Source organism: Pieris brassicae, chromosome 1, assembly GCF_905147105.1.
Source record: "Pieris brassicae chromosome 1, ilPieBrab1.1, whole genome shotgun sequence".
NCBI lineage: Eukaryota > Metazoa > Arthropoda > Insecta > Lepidoptera > Pieridae > Pieris > Pieris brassicae.
The window spans coordinates 15,086,587-15,108,964 of record NC_059665.1 but is presented as its reverse complement, the minus strand read 5'-3'; the positions used below and the strand labels follow the sequence as shown (position 1 = coordinate 15,108,964).

At 32.1% G+C, this 22,378-nt stretch overlaps 1 protein-coding gene across 1 annotated transcript; it reads left to right on the top strand.

Annotated features, from left to right (window-relative positions):
• Positions 1 to 8,414: 8,414 nt before the first annotated feature.
• LOC123713366 (CAPA peptides-like) lies at positions 8,415 to 17,103 on the top strand. The gene is made up of 5 exons (XM_045666990.1): positions 8,415 to 8,466; positions 11,952 to 12,022; positions 15,878 to 15,985; positions 16,185 to 16,385; positions 16,966 to 17,103. Exons 2-5 carry the CDS (start codon positions 11,956 to 11,958, stop codon positions 17,046 to 17,048), a joined length of 459 nt encoding a protein of 152 aa, XP_045522946.1. The 5' UTR covers positions 8,415 to 8,466; positions 11,952 to 11,955; the 3' UTR covers positions 17,049 to 17,103.
• The last annotated feature ends 5,275 nt before the right edge of the window (positions 17,104 to 22,378 follow it).

Genomic DNA, 22,378 nt, shown 5'->3' with positions numbered 1-22,378 from the left:
AAATTGACTCCACGATGCAACCACTGAGCACACTTCCTACAACTGCAATTATTATGCAAATTACGGTAATTAAGTATGCCTCATCATAGAGCTCGTTTCAGCGCTTGCGCAGGTATTAGAATAACGCAATAGGTTTCAATTTCTCTTTTTATAAAAAAAATAATCCGTGTTTAATAATAATTTCAATATATAAAAGGTCTATCATAAGCTTTGTAAAGATTACCTAGAACCTTTTCGGTATAAAACTTGTAAAAAGTTTCAGAATTATTATTTTTATTGTATTTCGGTAACAGAAGAGTTAATGAGTAACTCTTGGGGAGTCCCAATACAGCTGGTCCCCGTGGGGAAGGCGACCACCACTCTCCATAATATATGAAAAACGAAGAACAGGACAATAATACAAATATAGAAAAGCGCTCCACGTCATAACAATTAAAATTATACACTTTCATCCCTAATTCCATAAGATACCTATCATCCAAAAGTAGGCAATTAGATTTGAACAATGCATTGTGCAAAACCAGAGAAAAAAAAGAGAAATGGAAAAATATATAATTTACCCTTAAAGGGACACTAATAATAAAAAACTAACTTAATTTTTTACAACTATCACTCATATTAAGACATGTTAACTAACCAATTATTGAATGGATTAATTAATTAAGCTGTAATAATAATAATAGAGCAGTGTTGGCCTAGCTTCAGAGTGCAACTCTCATCCCTGAGGTCGTGAAACAGCTAACCAATGAACTTTTCTTTCCGTGTGCTCATTAAACACTCGCTTTTGTAGGAAAACATCGTGAAAGTGAGGAAACGGCATGCCTTACATACAAAAAGTAGAACGTCGTGTCTCAGGTACATAATATAGACGTAAAAGGTTGTACAATTTTTGGCTGGTTTGTGCAATTTTTTTATAAAACGGTTAACGGGCTCTCCTGATGTTAAGTTATAGGCACATGGACACTTTCAATGCCAAACGGCTCGCAACTTCGTCGTAGGCCTTTAAAGAATTGGTTCGGTCTTTTCTTAAAGTACCTTAAATCGAGTTGGTTAGGAAATATTAACATACAACTGGTTCCACATTGTGGTAGCACGGAAAAAACTACCTTAAAACACGCGCAGTTGTGGAATGATGGACGTCGAGGTTAATTTTGTCGTCGACAATTCGAACCTCTCTTCGTTAAATACGTTCGAGTAGAAGGAGCTGGTACTGAGGAGCTCCCGCCCAGAGGTGATAACAACATTTCATTTGAGGCCAATTTGCGCTTTATACAGTTGCAAGCCTGGAGTGAAGTACCGTCTTGACTTGCTGTACACCAGCTTTCATGTTCGTTTATAACTATTCTTTTCTGTGAAACTGTTCTAGAATACATCAAACACTAACTTTATAATTCATTTCCCCCTTTGTTTCTATTACAGTAATGTGTTTGTTTCTTAATAAATAATAAAGCATTTAATAGTTAAGTATCTTATGAAAGAGCCGAGACCCTGACAGGCCTTACTTGAAAGAGTCTCCTAACAATTCTAATGTATATTTTTAACATATTTTTCAGAATAGTACCAAACAAGTGCCGCTCAGAGAGATTTCCATATATGTTAAGGTGAATTAACTGCCGGCCGTTCGGTTGTTATTAGAATATATGTTCGTGTGCTGAAATCATTAATTGTTGGGTTGGAAAGAACAGAGACATGAATATAAATATTGAAATATGTCAAACAGGATTTCCGACACCTCTTATTGGAGTTTTTCGCTAATATAACAGAATAAACACTACTTATCCAGAGCTTGACATAATCGGTAGTGGGCTGATCAATTTAAAAAAAAGCGGTGTTAGCGCCTTTCTGGTTCCTAAGTTACTAGTAAGTACGATTTTCTATTTGAATTCACAATAATTGTTATGTATTTTAGATTAGATTATTACTAATAGTATAGAAAATGCATTATGTATGATGTGGTTTACTTTTAATAATTTATTTAGAAGTATTATTTTAGTGAATAACATATTTCCAAAGTCCTTATTCTAACAAGAGAAATTTTTCGTAAAACTGAAACTGAACCGAGGTAGTATTTAACAGAGGCGCTCACCTTTTAGGCCTGGGATTTAGATTTCTGTGTCGGCTTTGTGATCATTTGTATTTTCTAATAGGCAAGTAGATTATCAGCATTCTGTTCCTAGTAAATCACTTATACGACATTAAATAAATATAAAAGTGCAGACAAACAGCCACGTTTAGCTATGCATTTTTCTTTAATGAAACTTCGTTAACGAGATTTTATTACATAATATTCGTTTCGAGTGCTTTACAATCTTGTTATACAAAAAAAATATATGACAATTTTTTATTGCGTTGAATAAAAAACATTCATCCACAAACCACAAAAGATTTTTATTTTAATAAAAGTACGACTTTGTTATGTCCGTATGCTGACTTGCCTTATTATAATTTGTGGTACAATCTAAAGTACGCATTTTGTGCCAGAACGGCGTGCAAAATTATTTTAAATGGTACAATTAAATTACGAGTCTTATATTATTTTATCACTACATCATCATATCATCAAATTAATATTATTGAAAATGTTTCACGCAAATAATAATTAATAGAACAATAACTTTTTTCCAAAAGTAGTACATAGTCGATTTTTAAGAACTCTAGTAGGAAGATCTTTGATTGCTATACAAAAGGTACATACAAATACATTATTTTTTTATATAACATTGCTTTCATATCGCCAAATGCCGCTATGATTCATCCAGACACCTACAATCTACGGTTACAATCACTGCGATAGCGTCATACTCTGAAACGCGTTGGTTGAACAATATTTATCAAAGTTGTTCTGATCGCTATGTATATAACTTCTCGACCTTATACCTCGACCGAAAATATAAAATATCGATTGTTAGTTTATTTAAGTTCCTATATACAAGCAGTCTAACACATTGGTCTTAAAATAGTCTTATTTCTAACAAGATTCCTAATTAATGTATTAAGTTTATTTATTTAAGCACACAACATAACGAATAGAAAAGACACCGAATTGAAATACTGATAAGAAAATTAATATATTCTAAATTAAAAGATACTTAGGATAAAATTTCAGATTACCAAATTTCCATATTACTACAAGTATCTAAATATAATTAGGAAAAAATCAAATTATCATGGTGGTACAAATGAATGTTATTGTAAAATCTTACCCGAATTTTACCTATTATGTGAGGGTGGGGAGGGGACTACAATTAATACTGATTACATCTATTAATATGCAAAAGAAATATTAAGTTTTTGGTTAACATGGATTACCTAAAACACAGGTAAATCTTGCTTATAAAATAAAGTAAACTTTAATATAAAATATGAAAAATAATGTATGTTATTTTCTATAGAAAATAACAAAAACATAAAAACAGTATAAAATATTTAAAAGTAATAAAAATGATATAAGCGCTATCTTTTTTTAACAGTTATAAAGTTACTTCTTATTAGTTACCTAGTATGTCGACTAGATGATTTCAATTATTGCTATTAGAGAGCAGTAAACTCATTTTTTCTAAAGTCCCTGAAAACTCGGTAACGTAGTTCTCATTATACATCATAGATGGCGTGGTTTTTAATAATACGGAAGCTACAAACCAAAAATCTATAACTTACATAATTTTTTGATTAATATAATTATCATACTTTTTGCTCTTATCGTTTGCAAATGATATTGATAATATAACAATGTAATTTACGTTCTAAGGTCGATATCAGTTCATGCAATGATATTTAATAACGTCCGATGTCTGTATACTTACAATACTGTAAATTAACAGGCATCTGTACTTATAATCAATAAATTCTGATGTTCGTTGTCGGAAATAAAGAAAAGAAGAATTTTACTTCCTTAAATAATGTTAGTTTAAAAAAGTAATATTAAATAAAGTAGTTTTTACAATTAAAAAAAAAATATTGTAAAAACCTAAAAACGAGTGTGACGTCCTTTATTTATTTACAGCTTATGTATGGCCAAAATTTCAACTAAAAATAATATAAAACTAAATATTATTGAGTTATTTTATAAAATAGACAGCCTTTTGCCATCTATTAGGTTGATGAAAAAGTTTCTTCGCACTTTTTAAGAAAATTCACTTTTTAATATTGTTTATTTACATTAAACTAAAGTATAATAGTACCATTTTGTTCGATAACTTTTTGCACATGATCCCATTGCTATATACATTTTGGGGCTTCTGATAAAAATACCGCGACAATTGAATTCTGAAGAGACCGAAACAGGTGGAAATCTGAAGGTGCAAGGTCAGGACTATACGGCGGATGCATTAACACCTCCCAGCAAAGCTCTCTTAATTTTTGCTGAGTGCCTAAAGATTTGTGGTCTAGCGTTATCATGATAAAAAACCACACCCCTTCTGTTGATTCATTGCGGCCGCGTTCTCTCAACTTCTTGATTTAATCTCATCAGTTGTTCGCAGTAGACTTATGAATCTATGGTCCTGCCTGGTGGTAACAGCTCATAATGAATAATGCACTTCCAATCCCACCACACACACAGTAATACTAATCTATTCTAAGTATATTTATATATGACTTACCATACGCTTCACAAATACGTCGCTCGAGTCAAGTCGAGAAAACTATTAAGCTGTGAGAGTAAGCGGGGATTGGGAGCTTGTTGATGCTGGACAGTGCGAGTCGAATGCACAGCATAAAGGTTATGTTTCCGGCAGCGGTGATAACTGTCCAGAACGTATAGTCTCATAATCTCTCCCAGCAAGTATGCGCTTTTTGATTAGTTTTTAATTATGCTTAATCCATAAAAACATCCAGTGAATCATACCCTTAAGAACTTAGTAGGGTAGAGGTATGAAAAGAAGTTGAAGGTCTTTCCTAACCTACCTTCTTTTATATAAATTTCCGAAGAACTTCTTTTGCATATTTCAAGGGGGCATCTGTAATCTTCCGAAAATGTTCCACAAATGAGAGATCTGGAACAAAGAAACACTCAAGTCGCGGACTGGTCATGCTTTCCAGGATATTTTTATTAACATTTTGTGACATACGTCCCATCCCACTCTTTTTAGCTCCTTGATATTTTTTGGAGCAGGTTGCACCAATCTTACTTTACGAACATTCCAGACATGCTCAATTGTATTGAGGTCAGGACTTCCAGCTATCAATCTAAACCACGGATTCCAACCTCTTGAATAGCGTACATTCACCTTGCCAGAACTCGGCGAGTGAACCTATCGTCCCGTTTGTCCGTTAGAAGAGGAATCGAAGGTCGATCTACTTGCCTGAAAAAATTGGTCCTCTGATATTTCGTAGCCAAGCCTTTTTATTAAATCCGTGATATAAACGAAACGACAGACGTTGTCATGCATGATATTTCAATCGATTAGGATATTAAACAATGTATGAAATTAATGACAAATAGTATATCTAATAATTCAATTACACGGACATCTTTTTCGCCAAACGAAAAATAAATAGGACAGCTCAGAGTGGGAATCGAACCCAGATGATTTGGTTACGTGCCTGGAGTTGTACCATTTAAGCTATCCGATCTGCCGAGATGATTTGTGAATCTAAATCATCCAGGGCGCCACCGAAACGCATACAATTTTTCTTTTTCAAATAGCTTCAGCCCTTTCGTGAAGTTCAGTGACAAACTGTAGAATTATATATATATATAAATATAAGTATTATTCGTGCTAGGATTGACCCTGTAAAAGTACAGATACAAAAAGCAAACTATTGATTGTATGAGGATCGAGAAACATAAAAAATAGTCACATATTGTCATTAACGGAGTCGGCTAACAGATTGTTTAGATACACACAATGAATAATGTATATCGTAACTCCTCGCAAATTGTGAGTGAGTGCCTTACGTGACTATATTAACGTCAAACTTAAGAACTACCTTCTTAGAATTCGAATTTTATACAAGGATTTCGACGGTATATAGAAAATATCAAATTGAATATGTTCGAATCTATTGTAAGTTTAACAAAGTGTTAAATGTCTGTGTAAAATATTTTTATCGAACATTAAGTAGGTGGGTGTAAGCTAAAATTTTATCAATACGATTATTGCATTATTAGACTCGTTCACTATTAGCACTTGGCTATTATTGTGAAGTATTTTATTTATATATTATTTGAAATCAAATATCATGAGCCAGTCTTTCGGATAAAAGAATCGTTCGCATCGCACTTATGAATTTGCGTTTGAATAAATTCAAAATTTATTTCTCGCCAGGATTCGAATACTCAAGAATAAGACTTTTACGATTATAAACAACGGTGCAAGTTTAAGTTTTATATAGAATTAAAAAATATATTAAAACGTTAACGTACTCGATAACACTTAAAAATATATTATTACATTTTATTAATCAGCCACCTGTGTCTGACACAATGTCGATAGTTGGGGTTAACATATACATAGACGATATGATTTTCCGTCACCGTATCACAATGTATAAACTGGCTACATATGTTTAAAAAAAATATGTGACGTAAAAAATGTACGTTTAGAAAAAATCATTCTCATTAGCGAACACGACCTGAGAGTTGAGAGGCGCACACTAAACAACTTACTGAGTATTTTTATAGTAAGTATTTTTTTTTTGTATTAAAGTATTTTTAATATATTTTAATTTTCTTGACTTAATCAAGAAAACATTAACACAGTAAGAAATTCATTAGGGTAATCATGGATTAGATGAATTATGTAAATTGCTTGGCTTAGAAAGAACGTCTACGAATTACTGTTTAAGCACAGTTTGTTGCTTTTAATTAACACCTAGAATATAAAATGGAGTAAACACTACAGGTATGTGTTTTGCAAGCTGTTGCTAAGTTTTTACCGATTTTAAAACCCGAAGTAGATATTTGACGTAATTTTACGACAGACTTTAGACATTCCGGAGAAGTTGCTAGATCTTTTATCAAACATAAAACATCCAAAACATGTTTTGGGGGCTGCAAATTACATTTTTATTTTAATTTGCTGTTTTGCCTTAATTTACATAAATACATATACACAAAACAACTCTCTGCCCTGTATAAAATTATTCAAAAAAAAATTACACACACGCTCACACGTCAGCAGCATTAAAAAGATCTCTTTTTTATGTAATATTCGTCTTTTTGAAAAGTTTTACAAAAAATGTAAACGATGTACGTTTAACATATAATTTGTCATCTCGTATGTATTTTTGAATATATATATATATATATATATTAAATATATATATTTATATATATATTAAATTTATATGTTATATGTATGTATGTATATATGTTATAACATATGTGCACAGAATTGGTGTATTTTCAATTGTGTTGCTTATTTTTATAAACCAATTCCCTCCTTATTATATAAAAGTAAGCAACATAAGCTCAAACTAAGTGATAGCGCCCATGGACACTTTCATAGCCTAAAGCTCGCGAGTGCGATGTCGGACTTTTAAGAATTGTTACGGTTTCTATTGAAGGACTCTAAGTCGAAATGGTTCGGAAATTCTTCAATGGGCATCTAGTAAAATAAGAATACTAGAAAGATTCTTATTTCGGAGACAAGACACTTTTTGGGTCGCAGAGCCAGTGGAGAGAGTGTGATATTTAGAAGGCGAAGATCAAAAAGAGGTTTCTAAGTCAATTTGTATTTTAAAAACTTACACAACTAAGCGGAGGTTTTACTTATATCAAAAAAAGTATTAAACAATATTGTTCTATATATTGGAGAATATTTTGTCTTATATGCAAAAAAAATTAAATGCATTATTAAGAAAAGAGATTATAAAACCTAATATTAGCTACTTCAAAAGTTGAACTGAAAATAACGGATGCTGTGGAGATGAATTAAGTAAAACCGTGGACGTGATGCTCAGATACAGAGATCTGTGGTTCCCAAATTTTACGTCCATGTTACGGAACAAAAATTGATTAATGTGGAAATATAATCTGACAATATATCGTCTTTACTATTGTTCGAAATTTAAATTACTTTTAAATAGTTAATTTGCAGACGAAGAAATAACGCAATAAATGTTGATTGGTCACTGTAAAACAATTCTTCAGTCTCGTCTACTGATTCATTAAGGGCAAGATAGCAAAGATCATTGCCTAATAACTGTTTTATCCTCCATAGGACAGCAATAAGAGATGAACAGCTACGCAACATCTACGAAATAGTCGTAGGAAGCAAATGAAGATATACACTATCTTCTTAAAATTTTATTTGCTCACAGAAATTTAATTAAGATGTAAAACGATCTTTTAAATTAAATCCTAATGCTAATAAGTGTTTCATATAGGATAATCAACAGTTTGAGATTCATCAAAGCGCGGGCGTTGCGTGCTATATAAAGGTCCTACAGGAGCAAACAGTATTCAGTGACAACAGGTAGGGGACAGAGATAACTTGTTCACAGTAAAGTTGTCAAATAAACGTAAGTATTTTTACATTAATAGCAAACTTGATTTTACTGTGCTTTTGATAATTTCTTAATTAAGAATTAATACGCAATAAATTTATAAACAGACATAAGTTAAAAATAGTGTCGATTTGAAAAACTCGTGTTTAGTTTGGGTTATTTTGATCTATAGAAAACAATATTTTTTGAATATTTATAGATAGTTTAATCACATATATACTAACTAAACTAGCAAAATAAATAATAAAATTATGATAAATGCGATCATTGCTTAGTTTAATTTGTAATTGTGTGAATCGTATTGACGGGATATTGATGGTACTTTATTATTTTTTCGTCCATTTCATATTACCTTACATAACTATATATGTGTAGGAAGTCATGTAATCATAATACAGATATTTGAATAAATATCGTTATAAGTATAACGTTTGTAGGGGTTTAATTCTGCGATGATTAATTTTTACGAATCCTCATACAATTTTTCAGATTTCAGAGATTGGATCTTCTCACTTTGCTTTTACAAATCAAATTTTATTAATTCATATTGGATTACTTATGACAGTGCTAAATTTACACATACTACCCTAGTTTCTTATTATAGTAAAAGTGTCGTATTAGTGGTTGATCCTTTTACATCATTACTTCCACGTGTTATTCATATCATTTGTCTAAACCCTATACGGAGTTATTGATTTATATAGTATAGTTCAATAACTTAAACTTAATATATTTTTGAGTACGAACCAAGGCAATTCATTCCCGTACCAGGATCATGCAAGGATGAATTCGACTTCTAATCATGCAGTTTTGGATACTTCTGATGACTATCGTTTAGTTTCAACTATACATGTATATTTAAATCTGGATATTGTTTAATCGAATTAACCCGAAATATTGAACCTGCCTAAGCATACCTCAACAGCGCAAATCAAAATTTTAGTAACTTAATTTTGACCTCCGTCCGGATTAACTACGGCTCAACGGCGAGCTTAATAATTCATAACGCTAACAATCCCTACAAAATGAATAAAATCCTCATTTATTGCGTTGCCCACTGTAGCATGACCGTTTGCTCAATTACATAGAAATAGTGAGCTTAAATCTTCTTTGTGTTTGGAGCTTCATAAATTAATAGTAATTCCATTATAGAATTATTTATTAAAAATTACTTACCGTTAAATAAGACTTTAAGCACTAATTAAGAAAAATTTGATGTCACAGTACCTAATTTGAAACCTCAAGTAAAAAAAAATTAACATACATAGTAATAAGAAAAAGAATTAAAAATTAATCAAAAGAAAATTAAAACAAATTTAAGAATTTTGGTCCCTGTGGCAGTGTACCTTTAACGTTGGCAGCATTTCCTCGCTGTATTGTGATACATTTTCGTTGAGCGAGGGAAGCTCCAGCTCTGGGGTCTCCGGTACTATCTAGCAGGCGCCAACTTTAATCTTTAATTAGCGTCTGTGCACTTGAACCCCAAGGCCCAAGAGTCTCTACTCCAAGTAAAATTCCATTCACATCCGTTAGAATAGTTTATATTTTTTGACTAGCTTCGGGCTGAGCTACGACGCGTAGCGGTACTGATTTTATTTCACTAAGTGTTAGTGCATAGGCAATTTTAATAATAGATAATTAAGGGCCTATACGGTCGCCAAGCTTCAAAAAAGCACATTGTTTCTTTGCATTTTTTGTCATCATTTCTTGAAGTATAGCGAATGGACAAAATATATGGTGGACTTGAGTAATTTATGTATGCATTTTGAAAGATCGATACATGATTTAAATAACTTCGCTCGATAGAAAAAAAATCCAAACATAGCCAATTTTTGACAATTTGAATTCATTTTATGTCGAAAATGTATATAGACCATGATTTTGAAATTTACACGATATATTTTATCCCATTTCAAGCTATACATTTCAGAAAAAAGATTGATAAAGTTACATTAATTTAATGTTATACATAACCAATTGTTATAACGGGCCGGCGCGCCTCAGTGCTCCAGCTCTCCATTGCGTACCGCAGTCCACCCCGAGACACTGACACAGATATTGGTGCAGAGATAGGGCCTTAAGTATTAGACTAAACTAAACCAGACTACGCCGAAACTTTATCCTTATATATATAAAATTCGCGTGTCACAATGTTCGTTCCCATACTCCTCCGAAACAGCTAGACTGACGCTTATGAATTTTTAAAGCATATTCAGTAAGTCTGAGAATTTGCTACTATCGATCTTTAAAACCCTTAAGTGATTAGGGGTGTCCCCAAACCAAATATTTTTATTTTTCATACATACATTCAACATCATTCAAAAATATTATAAATTCAAGAGTGAAAACATTTTCAAGGTGGTCTTTAAATGGTTAAAAATGTATAAAGTACTCGGTACGAATTCACATTTTAGTCTTTGTTTTGGTTTTTTTTTAGTATTTGCTATGCTTTGAGGTTACTTCTGGTATTACACCATTGTGTAACAATATTTGGAACAAAATATACATTAATATATATTTTATATATTTAATCCGGTTCGATATAGAAATAGTTTAATTATATACTAGCTGCCCCTACTGATTAATTTATATGATTTTAGTATCTACACACGCTATGTCACCCCATAGACACTGTTGGCTAAGTACTAAATAAAACTAAAAATTTTGATTTTTTTTTAAATTTCTCTCCATAAAAATCTTCCCCAGAGATCAAGGTCAAACTGGCCCAGTCGTCTTCAAGTTTTGCGCTTATTAACATATTTTGCGATTCATTATGAATATAGTTGTTAGGGAGATATTATATATTTATTATTGTAATTATACTGTTTTCATAATTATGTGCGCACTATAGTCTAATAACTGAGAATCAGACTTATCCTTACTCATAGGGTGTAGTATATTTTACAGTTTTTATATGTTTATATACAACATAGGTAGGAAGTTTGGGCATACCACGATGGTCATTTGCAAAGGGTAAAATTAGTTATTGATGATGATCCATATTAACGTTTCCATCATTTTTGTTTCACATTTTGATTAGGTGAAAATGCTCAAGATAGTCAGAGGTTAAGCAGATTGAAGAAGAGCTATGTTCTATAAGAGGTCATTACAAAATTGTTTAAATTTTATTTATTCATTAACACATCGTTGCATACAAAAATATTATACAATTGACATAAAATTAATGAAAAGGAGGGCAACTGGTGGCCTTATTGCTGTCGAGTTATCTCTTCCAGATAACTAATGTGAGAAAAAATAATTGAAGACGATCCAGTTTATTTAGCAGTTAATTTAGATCGGAAGAGCAAGAATCGACCTAGTTTGGTAATGGCAGAAAGAGAGATATTAAGTGTGTGTTTCTTTTGTCTGAATGAATTAAATGAGGTTTAGTTATTATTATGATAACAATTGATAATAATCACAATTTTATTTATTATACTATGACAATAAATATACAAAGTACTTTCAGCGCAAATTATAATATATATATATTTTTACAGGAAAATGCAGTCCACTCCGAGAATAATTATATCCATGTTCCTGATAGCCACCGTGATTGCAGGCTCATCTCGTAAGTCCATTTTTGTAGTTTCAACTATTGATTAAATCTTATTTATATGAATCATATAATTTAAAAAAATACATTTTCTTCATTTATGTATGTATGACTGGAAAATTAAATATAGGTTTTCAAATAAAGTTGTCTTTTAGTCTGAACATTGTGTGGAATAAATTGTTTCTACTAATATAGTATATGTTATTGAAACATTGAGGATGTGAGTTACACCCACGCACACTGAATGCTTCAAGTCAAAGACGAACGCGTGATTAGTATATAAGTCGCAGCCAACTAGCTTAATCAGCCGTTCTCACGACGTCCTTCACCGTACGATGTTAAATGCGCGTTTTCCTAAAATGAACCTAAGACCTAAGTGATGATAGCTACACTGTAAGGTTATTACCGTGAGAAAACGACCCAGCCTAGATCCAACAATGGACTATGTGTCGGGCACAGATGTGCGTGTAACACAATCGACTCGCATGAATTTAGTAATATTCATAACCACTTATAAGACGGACGTTTTATTAACTAAACTAAAATTTCATTTAAAGTACTTTTCATATGATTAAGACATTCATAGAGCTTAAAGCATACCACAATATGAGTGCAAAGCTCTTGTAGAGATAACAGTTTAATCCTTAGGATAATATTCTCACTGATTAATTATTTATTGCTAACGACTATGATACCCCTGTTGTCTTTTATTTAAAATACCTAAATAAAAATAAACTTTTAAGTGCTTCGTAGCATGTACGAATTTATCATTCTATATATATAATGTTATTTTCGTTGATTTACATTTAAACTGTTGTAAGCTTGCAAAATTGTTTTTGACAGATGTTCTATTGTTTTTTTTAAATGATAGCAAAATTTTTATAGATAGGGAATAGTTATTATTTAAAATAATATTATTAATTAGTTGATTATAAACGTAAATTATTATGAATAAATTCACCTAATTTAATTTTTTATTTTATTAAATAATTATGATATTCGGAGGCATGCTATGTTACATTACTATGATGACAATTTCGTGGAATTAGGATTAAAAATCCAAGCTTTAAATTTTTAATGCAGCTGTTCACCAAAACTAATACTTCTCTTCAGTCTTGAAGATAATCTGTTCTTGTATATCCTCTGTTATCTTCTATTTTAAAATAGCAAAATTAAATAGAAACTTTTAAATGGTTTTACTTAAAACAAACTTCTATGCGTATTTATTCAATAGCGATATAATTTCAATTATAGATTAATAAGACTAGTTAATCCACGGTATGTTAAATAGTAATAAAAGTACTACTTGCTTAAATATGAAAGTTTAATATTAGAATCCACGAGTTCTTAGCAACTGTAAAATAATATCCGGCGGAAGTCGATATAACTTTATTAGTAACATACCCTGCACTTTACTGTCCCTAGTTTAATTACCAGTTACCTGTTTTCCCCATATTGATAAGTTATCTACAATAGCCTACAAATTACAAGTGAAAGCGATAGACTGTTAGCCCGCAATTTTTTTGTAACAAATGTATTCCAAATTTAGTCTTAAGTTATTATTCAGTTTTCCAATACCAAATGTATCGTAATCACTATCAGATGTTTGCTCTTGTGATTTTGACGTAAGTTTTAAAGTATACCCTTTTCAAATAATAAATAAGAATTAAAAATTCGATTTCTATTTCAATTCATTAAAATAGCTATTATTTTCCAAGTGCACTGTGACCTGGTGGTCTAATAGCGACTATCAACCCTAATGATGTACGTTCGAGTCACGGTTTTGCCCAAATAGATTTTGTCTTTGTATTTGGGCAATTTGAACTTGCTACCACGGTGAGAGCTAGCATCATTTTGCGTCAGGCACAAGAGGCTGATAATCTGATTGCTTAAAAAAACTAAATAATACGAGATATGGAGTTATCTATAGGTTGTAGCGCAACTGGATTATTATTGCTATAATACAAAGAAATGGATCTCCATAGCAATTCATCGACACTGGTAGATTACCATAATTGTAAGCAACTATTTCCCTTATTCCGTTAATAATAGAGAACCAAAACGCTTAAAACAACCCTTAATATCACAATATCTTGCTTATATTCTCTGGGGCACAGCCGGTAACAAATTATATTAAACATTTAGTTTGAACCGCTCTAACAAGGCTCTTCTTGTTGGAATTAACTCTTGATATGTGTATAATAAATGCAGTCTTGAATTAAATTTATTTAATGTTCAAAGTTGCGCAGTTCAATTCTGTACACACAGGGATCAGAATAGCATCATTTAACATTCGCTTGAATCGTTTAGGAAAATATCTTGAGGAAACCGGCTTGCTTTATACCCAAAAAGTCAACGACATGTATCAGGCACAGGAGGCTGATCATCTATTTGCCTATTGTATCGGCAAATAATCATGATACAGGTACAGCACTCTGAGGACCAGACCTGATAAGGTTGTATCGCCATTGATTTTTTTTAAGATTGAGTAGGAGCTTATAAAAAAGGCAGAGAACCGCCAAACTGTGTTGGCAACGTTATTACGGCGGCTTCACTCATGGCACGTGGCAACTTGCCGTACTTTTATTTTCATTTCCAGTTTAGTCGGCGATATATATATACTATTTATATACCCTTCTAATATAGTATGTTTATAGTCCCAACAGCAACAAGAAAATAACCTTGCAAAGAAGATTTTGAAAAACCGTCTGAAATTTCAGAGATTTTCTCAATATAGCCAGTTTTCCTAAAACAATATAGCTTCATCATAAAGTTACCAAATTGAGATCAAGCCAGGACATACTAATACCTGAAGAACGATAAAGCCGACTTATAAACATATCGCAACTTAGTCCATTACATACTTGTCTTTACAGTATTACCTTTTAGTGGTTAATGGTGAGGAAAATCTTGATATTTTAGATGACTTGCGCTAAAATACGATGTCTGCCTCTAATAAGTCATAGTATTGGCTATAAGATTCTTCATTTAAATATTTGACGTATGTTATATTTACTAATTAAATATGTATGGTACATATGAATAAATACTAATTTTACGCGTTCACGACCACAGTTTTAATAAAATTTGGTACAGTAATAGAGTTGGTTTTGGTAAAAGACATACCTTTGATGAAGGGAGATTAAAGCGGTCAAAAAGGGAATGTAAGTTTGTATGGAAGTTCATCATCGTCAATACTAAATGCTGCTCAAAATTACTATAACATAGCAGCGAACGAAGTCACAGTTAAAAACTGGTTATAAACGAATATAAATAATTGTATAAGGTAATTGATATTTTGAAAAAGCAACAAATAATTATGGTGTCAGTAATTCGTTAGAATATTAACAATAATTAAATAGACTGCCGCGGGGCATTTGTAATTCCCTCGAGTATTTAATAAAACCGGCGGGACAGATAAAAATAAAACGGAAGCTTGGAGATGATTAAAATATTTTCTTTAATATTTCTCGGCGTAAAGTACAGTACATTGTTATCAAATGTAACATCGAGTTATAAATAACCATTACATCAATACACGGTATTAAGAACGATGTTTCTTTTTAATTATTGACATTTACTGTCAATTGTCAAATGAAGGGCAAGAAACTTTCCTCTACTTGGTTATCGCCAAAAATTTTGTTTTACATGCTTAAATGATTCGGATGCCTAACGGGCTGAAAGCACTGTTGGCCAAGTGGCTTCAGATTACGACTACACATGCTTTTGGTCATTCATTCGATTCTCTTGTCAATGGACTATCTGTCGATGTGCCAATTTAACACATTCGTACGGTTAAAGAAAACATATTGAGGAAATCTGCGGGCCTTATATATATATATATATATATATATATGCATTTTTTTACAGATAGCGGAACGAAACTACGCCGTGACGGTGTTTTAAACCTTTATCCATTTCCAAGAGTTGGACGGTCATCTCATCAGACCTGGCAGATACCTATACACGATTTGTTAGGTGAAATATTTTTATATTTAAACGTAGTAAATAATAAGAAATAATTTTAACAAGAATTTATTCATCCGAGATATTTTCTTATTAAGTCAAGAAATCTCAAAGACTACATATTAATTAATTCAACTTTATAAAGAATAATCTAATGTTGTAATGTGCTTGTCTTCAAGTACTTATGTCCATTTTAATAATATTTTTTTAGATCAAGACTTACATAAACGGCAACTTTACGCATTTCCCCGCGTGGGTAGATCATACCCAATCCAAATATCTCCTTCCAAATTGGAGGAGATTCTGTTTGGTAGAAGTCATGGATTTGCGAAGAGAGAAAGCGAGAGCACGGATAGCACGGGAATGTGGTTCGGGCCAAGACTTGGTAGAGGATTCAGGAGTGAAGATGAAAGTAAGTCGATATGATAATATTATGGAGACGTAAAAAAAAGACCTCGTTTTATATAAGTACGATATGGTTACGTCTGAAATCATTGGACTGCTCGCCGCTCAAGCCGAAAATGTATTAATAACCATTCAATGCCTTAGTCACAACATTGTATGATAAAAATATTTATTACGTAATAAGTTATTAATGTCTATCGCTTTTAAGAATATCATGTAAATGGTTTATTGACACACACACTTACACCACTTTAACAAAGCATGGTTTGTTGCATTTTAAAAATACCTGCGTAGTGAGAATGTACTAAAGACGCAAGATGAAATTTTGCGTTCGACTGTGATTTGACGAACAGCAGATGTTATAACGTGACGCTTCATGTCAACGCATAGACTAGAGATGTTGTTAACCAATCACAATCGAACGGAACACGCCATCGTATTGTAATTCGTTAAAAAAGACCCTTGAGACTTTTTCCAATCATCACATACTTCCTTCAATCTCAGATCCTGGTCGATTCGCTCAAGGTTAAGACATGCCTTGTATTCTATTATAAAGGATGGCTATTAAGTATTTTTTATTTTTTTAGCAATTTCCAGTGAAGACAGGAGTGAACCAGAACAGATCGATTTGGAATCTGAACGGGAAAAACGAGATACGAAACACAACTAATTCCCTAATTGATTGCTCTTTCATTTACTTTTTTTACGTTAGTCTAATTATATATTAATCTCAGACCATTAAAGCATTTACAGCTTGCTATTTTCATTTTTATGTTATTTAATTATGTAAATTCGAATTCCATTACAGGTTTTTATTTTTCAAAAATGGATATTATAATTTAATGTTCTTTCAAAGTTGTAACCCATATTTAGTCATTAGTTGTCTAAACTTAAATATGCAATGGTATATAATTCTTAAATTGAATCTAGTCAATATTGAAATATGTTTAACATTAGAAAGTACTTATTTTATGATAGTTTATATTATTTTAACTAGTCAGATGTTGAATTTATGTATGTGTCTACGATATTGTTAAGTTATAATGTTATTAGTTAAGTGTTGAACTACTGTAACCCGGAATTATTTCTGCGGCTGGGTGGAATTTTTATCCACGAAATAGTTCTGGGACTCAGTATTTGTAACGTTACTGAAATTAAATGCAAATGTATTTTAAATATTTTATTACTTTTCGACCAATACCAATTTTTTTGAGAGATAATACGAAAAAACAAAATCAAATCAGATTTTGAAGTACTGAAGGGTTTAACGCAAAAGAACCCTCATAATTACTGAACAGGTTCACTTAGGAGTAATGTGGAAGGAAGTTGAATACAACGAGTAGAATAACATAGACACAGTTTTACCCTTAGACCCTGTCTGTCTTGACCCTGTACTGCTGGGGCTAGTATTATTTTTAGTAAAAATATATTAAATGCTTTCGATTGGTAGGTGGCTGATAAAATTGTTTATCAGTGAATACAGATGGCAGATGCAGAGCTATATATGTATAAATAAAATATTACCTTTTTAGAGAAACGATATAAATATATCTGCAACGTATAGAAACGGAAGAATTAATAGTGTGTATCTTGTACAACTAACGTCAACAATCTTGATTAGTAGAATTACTATATACTTAAAATACCTTTTTAGTATTACCTGAGTAGTGTTTGCCTAGTGATTTCAGCGTGCGACTCTCATTCCTGAGGTCGTTGTTTTTTCTAGGTGCCTATTTGATGTTCTCTCTGATAACACCGTGAGGAAACCGGCTTGCCTTAGACCCTTAGATTAGATTGACAAATGATCACGAAACAGATATAGAAACCTTTGAGTCAGACCTAAAAAGGCTGTAGCGCCACTGATTTATTTCTTTTAGTGCCTTATAGTGCCCTATATTATAATGACTGTCTCAGCCTAGTCGCTAGACGCGCGACACTCAACTCCGGTGTCTGTGTTCGGCAGGCGGTGTGGATTGGATTTTTCAATCTTGCTCAATAGAAAGCCATATAAGACCCAAACACAAAAACGTATGTCTAGCTTAAATGGCGTATAATGGAGGTGAGATCGTTGGAGTATTTGCTACCGCGGCTAATAAATTGACTACCTGGACAGTTACATCAGTCAACGTTAAACAACATAAAAACTACACGAGACAAGATTGCTAGCTTGTTATTTTACTACAAATGAAAATGCGTTTTTTGTATAAAGTAATATAATATTATTAAAATGTATACCTACATATTATTAAAGTCTCAGCAAAAAAAATCTATTCGAAATGTCCACCTTTGGCTTTTATATATTCCTTTTTTCAAGGGAAATTTCGCAACTGCAAAGATTTTTTAAGAAAGTCGCTTAGAGCAGGGCATGTCCTCCAAAAGTGTCTATAATTTTAAGTCTTAGGGGTTAAGGGCCAGTCTTCAGCTTTTATAAAGTCCGGAAGCCTTGTAACCAGGTGGAGAATCTTGCTGACAAGTCCACGGTATATTTTATAAAGTGTATTGCTGAGAGAAGAAGAATTTATTTGTATACAATTTGGCTGAAGTTTTCAGTCCTTTTTCACAAAAAATATTTTTGTGACTCCTTAGCACACGTCCCACCAAACCATGATGACCACATTGTACCTTTCCGACCACTGTGAGCGTTCACTTTATTATTTTGCTTATTCTTCAATCGTGAAAATTTTGTCATCAGTAAAGAAGACACTTTTGTTTTTATGTAACAGTATTTAAGGCTAGACTAGTTATAACATGATTTAGATTGTATTAATCTGTAAAATAAATACAAGAAAAAAAAACAAGAAATTTCATTAGTGTAGGACTCAAGGCACTGAACACTCACTGTTCAAACAGAATATTGCCGCCAAACAATGGATTTTCACATAGATTCATCGTTAACTGTTTGTTGAGTTCATCTCTGTTTACTAGGGGCATAAAAAACAAACAGATGCGCAGTTCGGTACTTATTTGCGGTAAAGAAAAGCCCTTCACGCGGTGTTTCCTCACGATCCTGGTATTTATAGTTTTATTGGCATGAATTTACCTTTAAATTCACGAACAATTTAATTGTTGTTCGTGTCCATGGGGTATGCGTTTATCAGCTAAGTACGTTGTGTTAATATTGACTTAGTAACCCCGAATATATTCAAAACTTAATTGGTTTATTCTTAGAATACCTTGAATTTAAATTTGACTCGATATTCTATAACAATTCGTACGTTGTGCAAAAGCTATGTTAACCAAAGACAATACTATGTTCAACGAGTTTTAGTTTTTCGTTAGTAAAAGTCATAGTCACAATTCCACCTGCTGTGGCATGACTGTGATAAGTGAGATGTGGCCAATTGGAGGACACGTCTGTTGAGGAGATGCCTGTTGTTATCGCCGCTTAAATAAACCCCATATTACTGTCTAGGGAAGAAGTAGGGGGAAGGGGGCAAGGACTTCCACTCTTTTGTCGTTTTTATAATAAACGATGAACCAAATCGTGCAGTGCGAATGACAATAACGAAGGTTAAAGTCCAGGGTGCTTCTAGATTGTTTGAAAGGTGATGACGGAATCTGTGCAATCTATAGAAGACTAAAAGGCTGGCAACTGAACGGCGATCTTTCGCATATAGTTGACTTTAGATTTTTATTTATGTTGTTACAAAAACTGTAGTAGAAATCTCTTGTACGAAATATTATTTGCGTTGTTATAAATTATATTTTTTGCTTATCATTATTTTTACGCCTGAATTCCACTCTAAAACTCTCCAACTGCAAAGTAAAAACATCCCACTTTAAGTGAAACTTGACGATTACGATTTGGAATTCTATAATTTGAAATTTATACCTATAAGGGAACATAAATTCTTTTAAACAACAAATATAATGATTAATATTAATAACTATTTGACGAAGTATTTCTCTGAAGCTCTCATTTTGCGTTTTTCTGCCAGAGTGACAGATGAGTGCTTTGGTTAAAACGATGCAATTAGACTAATTTCGTTTTTAATAAGAACGTATTTTTTTTAATTTTATGAATAAGACCGTAAATGTCTATCTTAGTTTTAAACGTTCGAAGCAAATTCCAAATTTAAAATTTATTTATTCCCGCCAAAAATACAAAATAATAGAGAAACATAAAAACAAGACGACCATAATGTTAGGATCAGCTGATTCGCCACTGTTGCACAGGTCCTCGAAGCATTGACACGATGTACCCAAGTGGTCTGAGTTGTCGTCTTTATAGCAGTCCTTAGCATGGGGCATCCACCCACAGCCACGGGTCACTCTTACTTCATTGTCCCGGTGTGGGTGGAAAACTGCAAATTAATTTAATTAATCCAGAGAACGCAATACCTAAGGAAATTTCTAGATGAATAAATATTACTTTAAATAGAATTTGTTGGCAAAAAGATATCATTTATTACCGAAACGGTTTGCTATCAGCGACATCTACGCTTTTTTTGTGTTTGCTCTTCGTTAATAATACAAATATGTCCCTACAATTTTACAGTAAAGTTAAAATGATTCCATAAGACCTTATTGACAAATCACGGGCTAGCGTAAATTATTTTCTTCATATAAAATTCGTGTTACAAAGAGGTAATAATACTGTACCAAAAAATATACAATTTGGGTCGTCGTACAATAATAAAAGATTTTATTTAACTCCATATTAATCACTCGCGTACAACTATAGTATAAATGCGAAATAATTATATTTTAATTGTTATGAAACTGAATGCTAAATGATTTTAATATAAATGTTAAAGATGTGCATACGTCTGGCTATACTCTCGGGGCGTACGAAAAACTATTTAAAAAGAAAGAGAGGATAGCAAAGCAAAATAATTCTTAATTACTGCTCGTATGGCTAGCCACACTAGTCTTGTTTAACTTTGTTAGGAAACCAAAATCTTAGTTTAATATTATTATCAGTTAAATGGAACCAACATTCGAGTCCGAGTATCGACTATCGGTAGTATTTATCGCACTGCTGGATGACACATTAGACAATTATTAAAATACTATATGCTCCCTTGATCTAAGTATCGCCTTAATGTGATTTTTTACTTAGCCTACCTTTTGTCAGCTACATAATAGCAACATTTGGACCTTTTTCCTATGCGTCCACATATACTTTGCTTTTTGGTTATACAGTAAAATAAAGCATTTTTTTATATTTTTCTATCCATAAAAATCTTTCCTGATTTCAAAGAATATTTTTTTACGTTTAGTGACTTACTTTGCGATTCATTGTTTTTACGTAGATTATTGTCGATACTAAAAAAATATTATATCTTCTTCACGTTTGTTGAAGTTAAAATACTTACTAGTTTGTACAATTTTCCTGCAGAAGAATGTGATTGGTTTAGTCTTCGGAATAGCATTATCACAGTTCACGATCGGAATAATGTTGGAGCGAATTTCTTCTTCATACTGGTTGATGTCCAAACAGGCTGAGTTATTTGCGCTGTTGCAGTAGTAACAATGGATTGCACTGGCTGAAAACACATTTACAGTTACTATAAGAATCTATGGAATCACTTTTACTGAGTTCTATGATCAATGACATTTCTCGACAACAACTATCACTACTTATATAGAGCGTTAGCGTACATCAAGGTACATGAGATCTAAAAAAGTTCATCAATCGAATTTAAGATGAGTTCGAGAGCAAAGTTGCAATATTAAAGCGAGTTTAATATTGTAAACCAGTATTTATTTTTTTGACAGTCGTAGGTTAATAGATGAGAAAAATTTAAAATAATTAAATTAAATTTTTATAAGGGTTTATTTGAATTATAAAAATCAAGTAATTTAATGACGTGCCGTGGTACCAGTTACAAGAATAAATAAAGGACATGGTTCTCCGAGCCGTGAACATAACAAATGAAGGGCTAGACTGATTTTTTAAAATCATATTTTAATGATAACCTATTCGGACGAATACAAATCCATAAACACAAATATCATAAAGAAATGCTCCAACCGTTCTTAAGTTATATTTATTTA

Bases quoted from the DNA above. Each gene is read 5' to 3' on its own strand.
- LOC123713366 (XM_045666990.1), top strand. From the start codon at position 11,956: ATGCAGTCCACTCCGAGAATAATTATATCCATGTTCCTGATAGCCACC. The intron at 12,023-15,877 runs GTAAGTCCATTT...ATTTTTTTACAG, and splicing joins CGTGATTGCAGGCTCATCTC to ATAGCGGAACGAAACTACGC. The intron at 15,986-16,184 runs GTGAAATATTTT...ATATTTTTTTAG, and splicing joins ACCTATACACGATTTGTTAG to ATCAAGACTTACATAAACGG.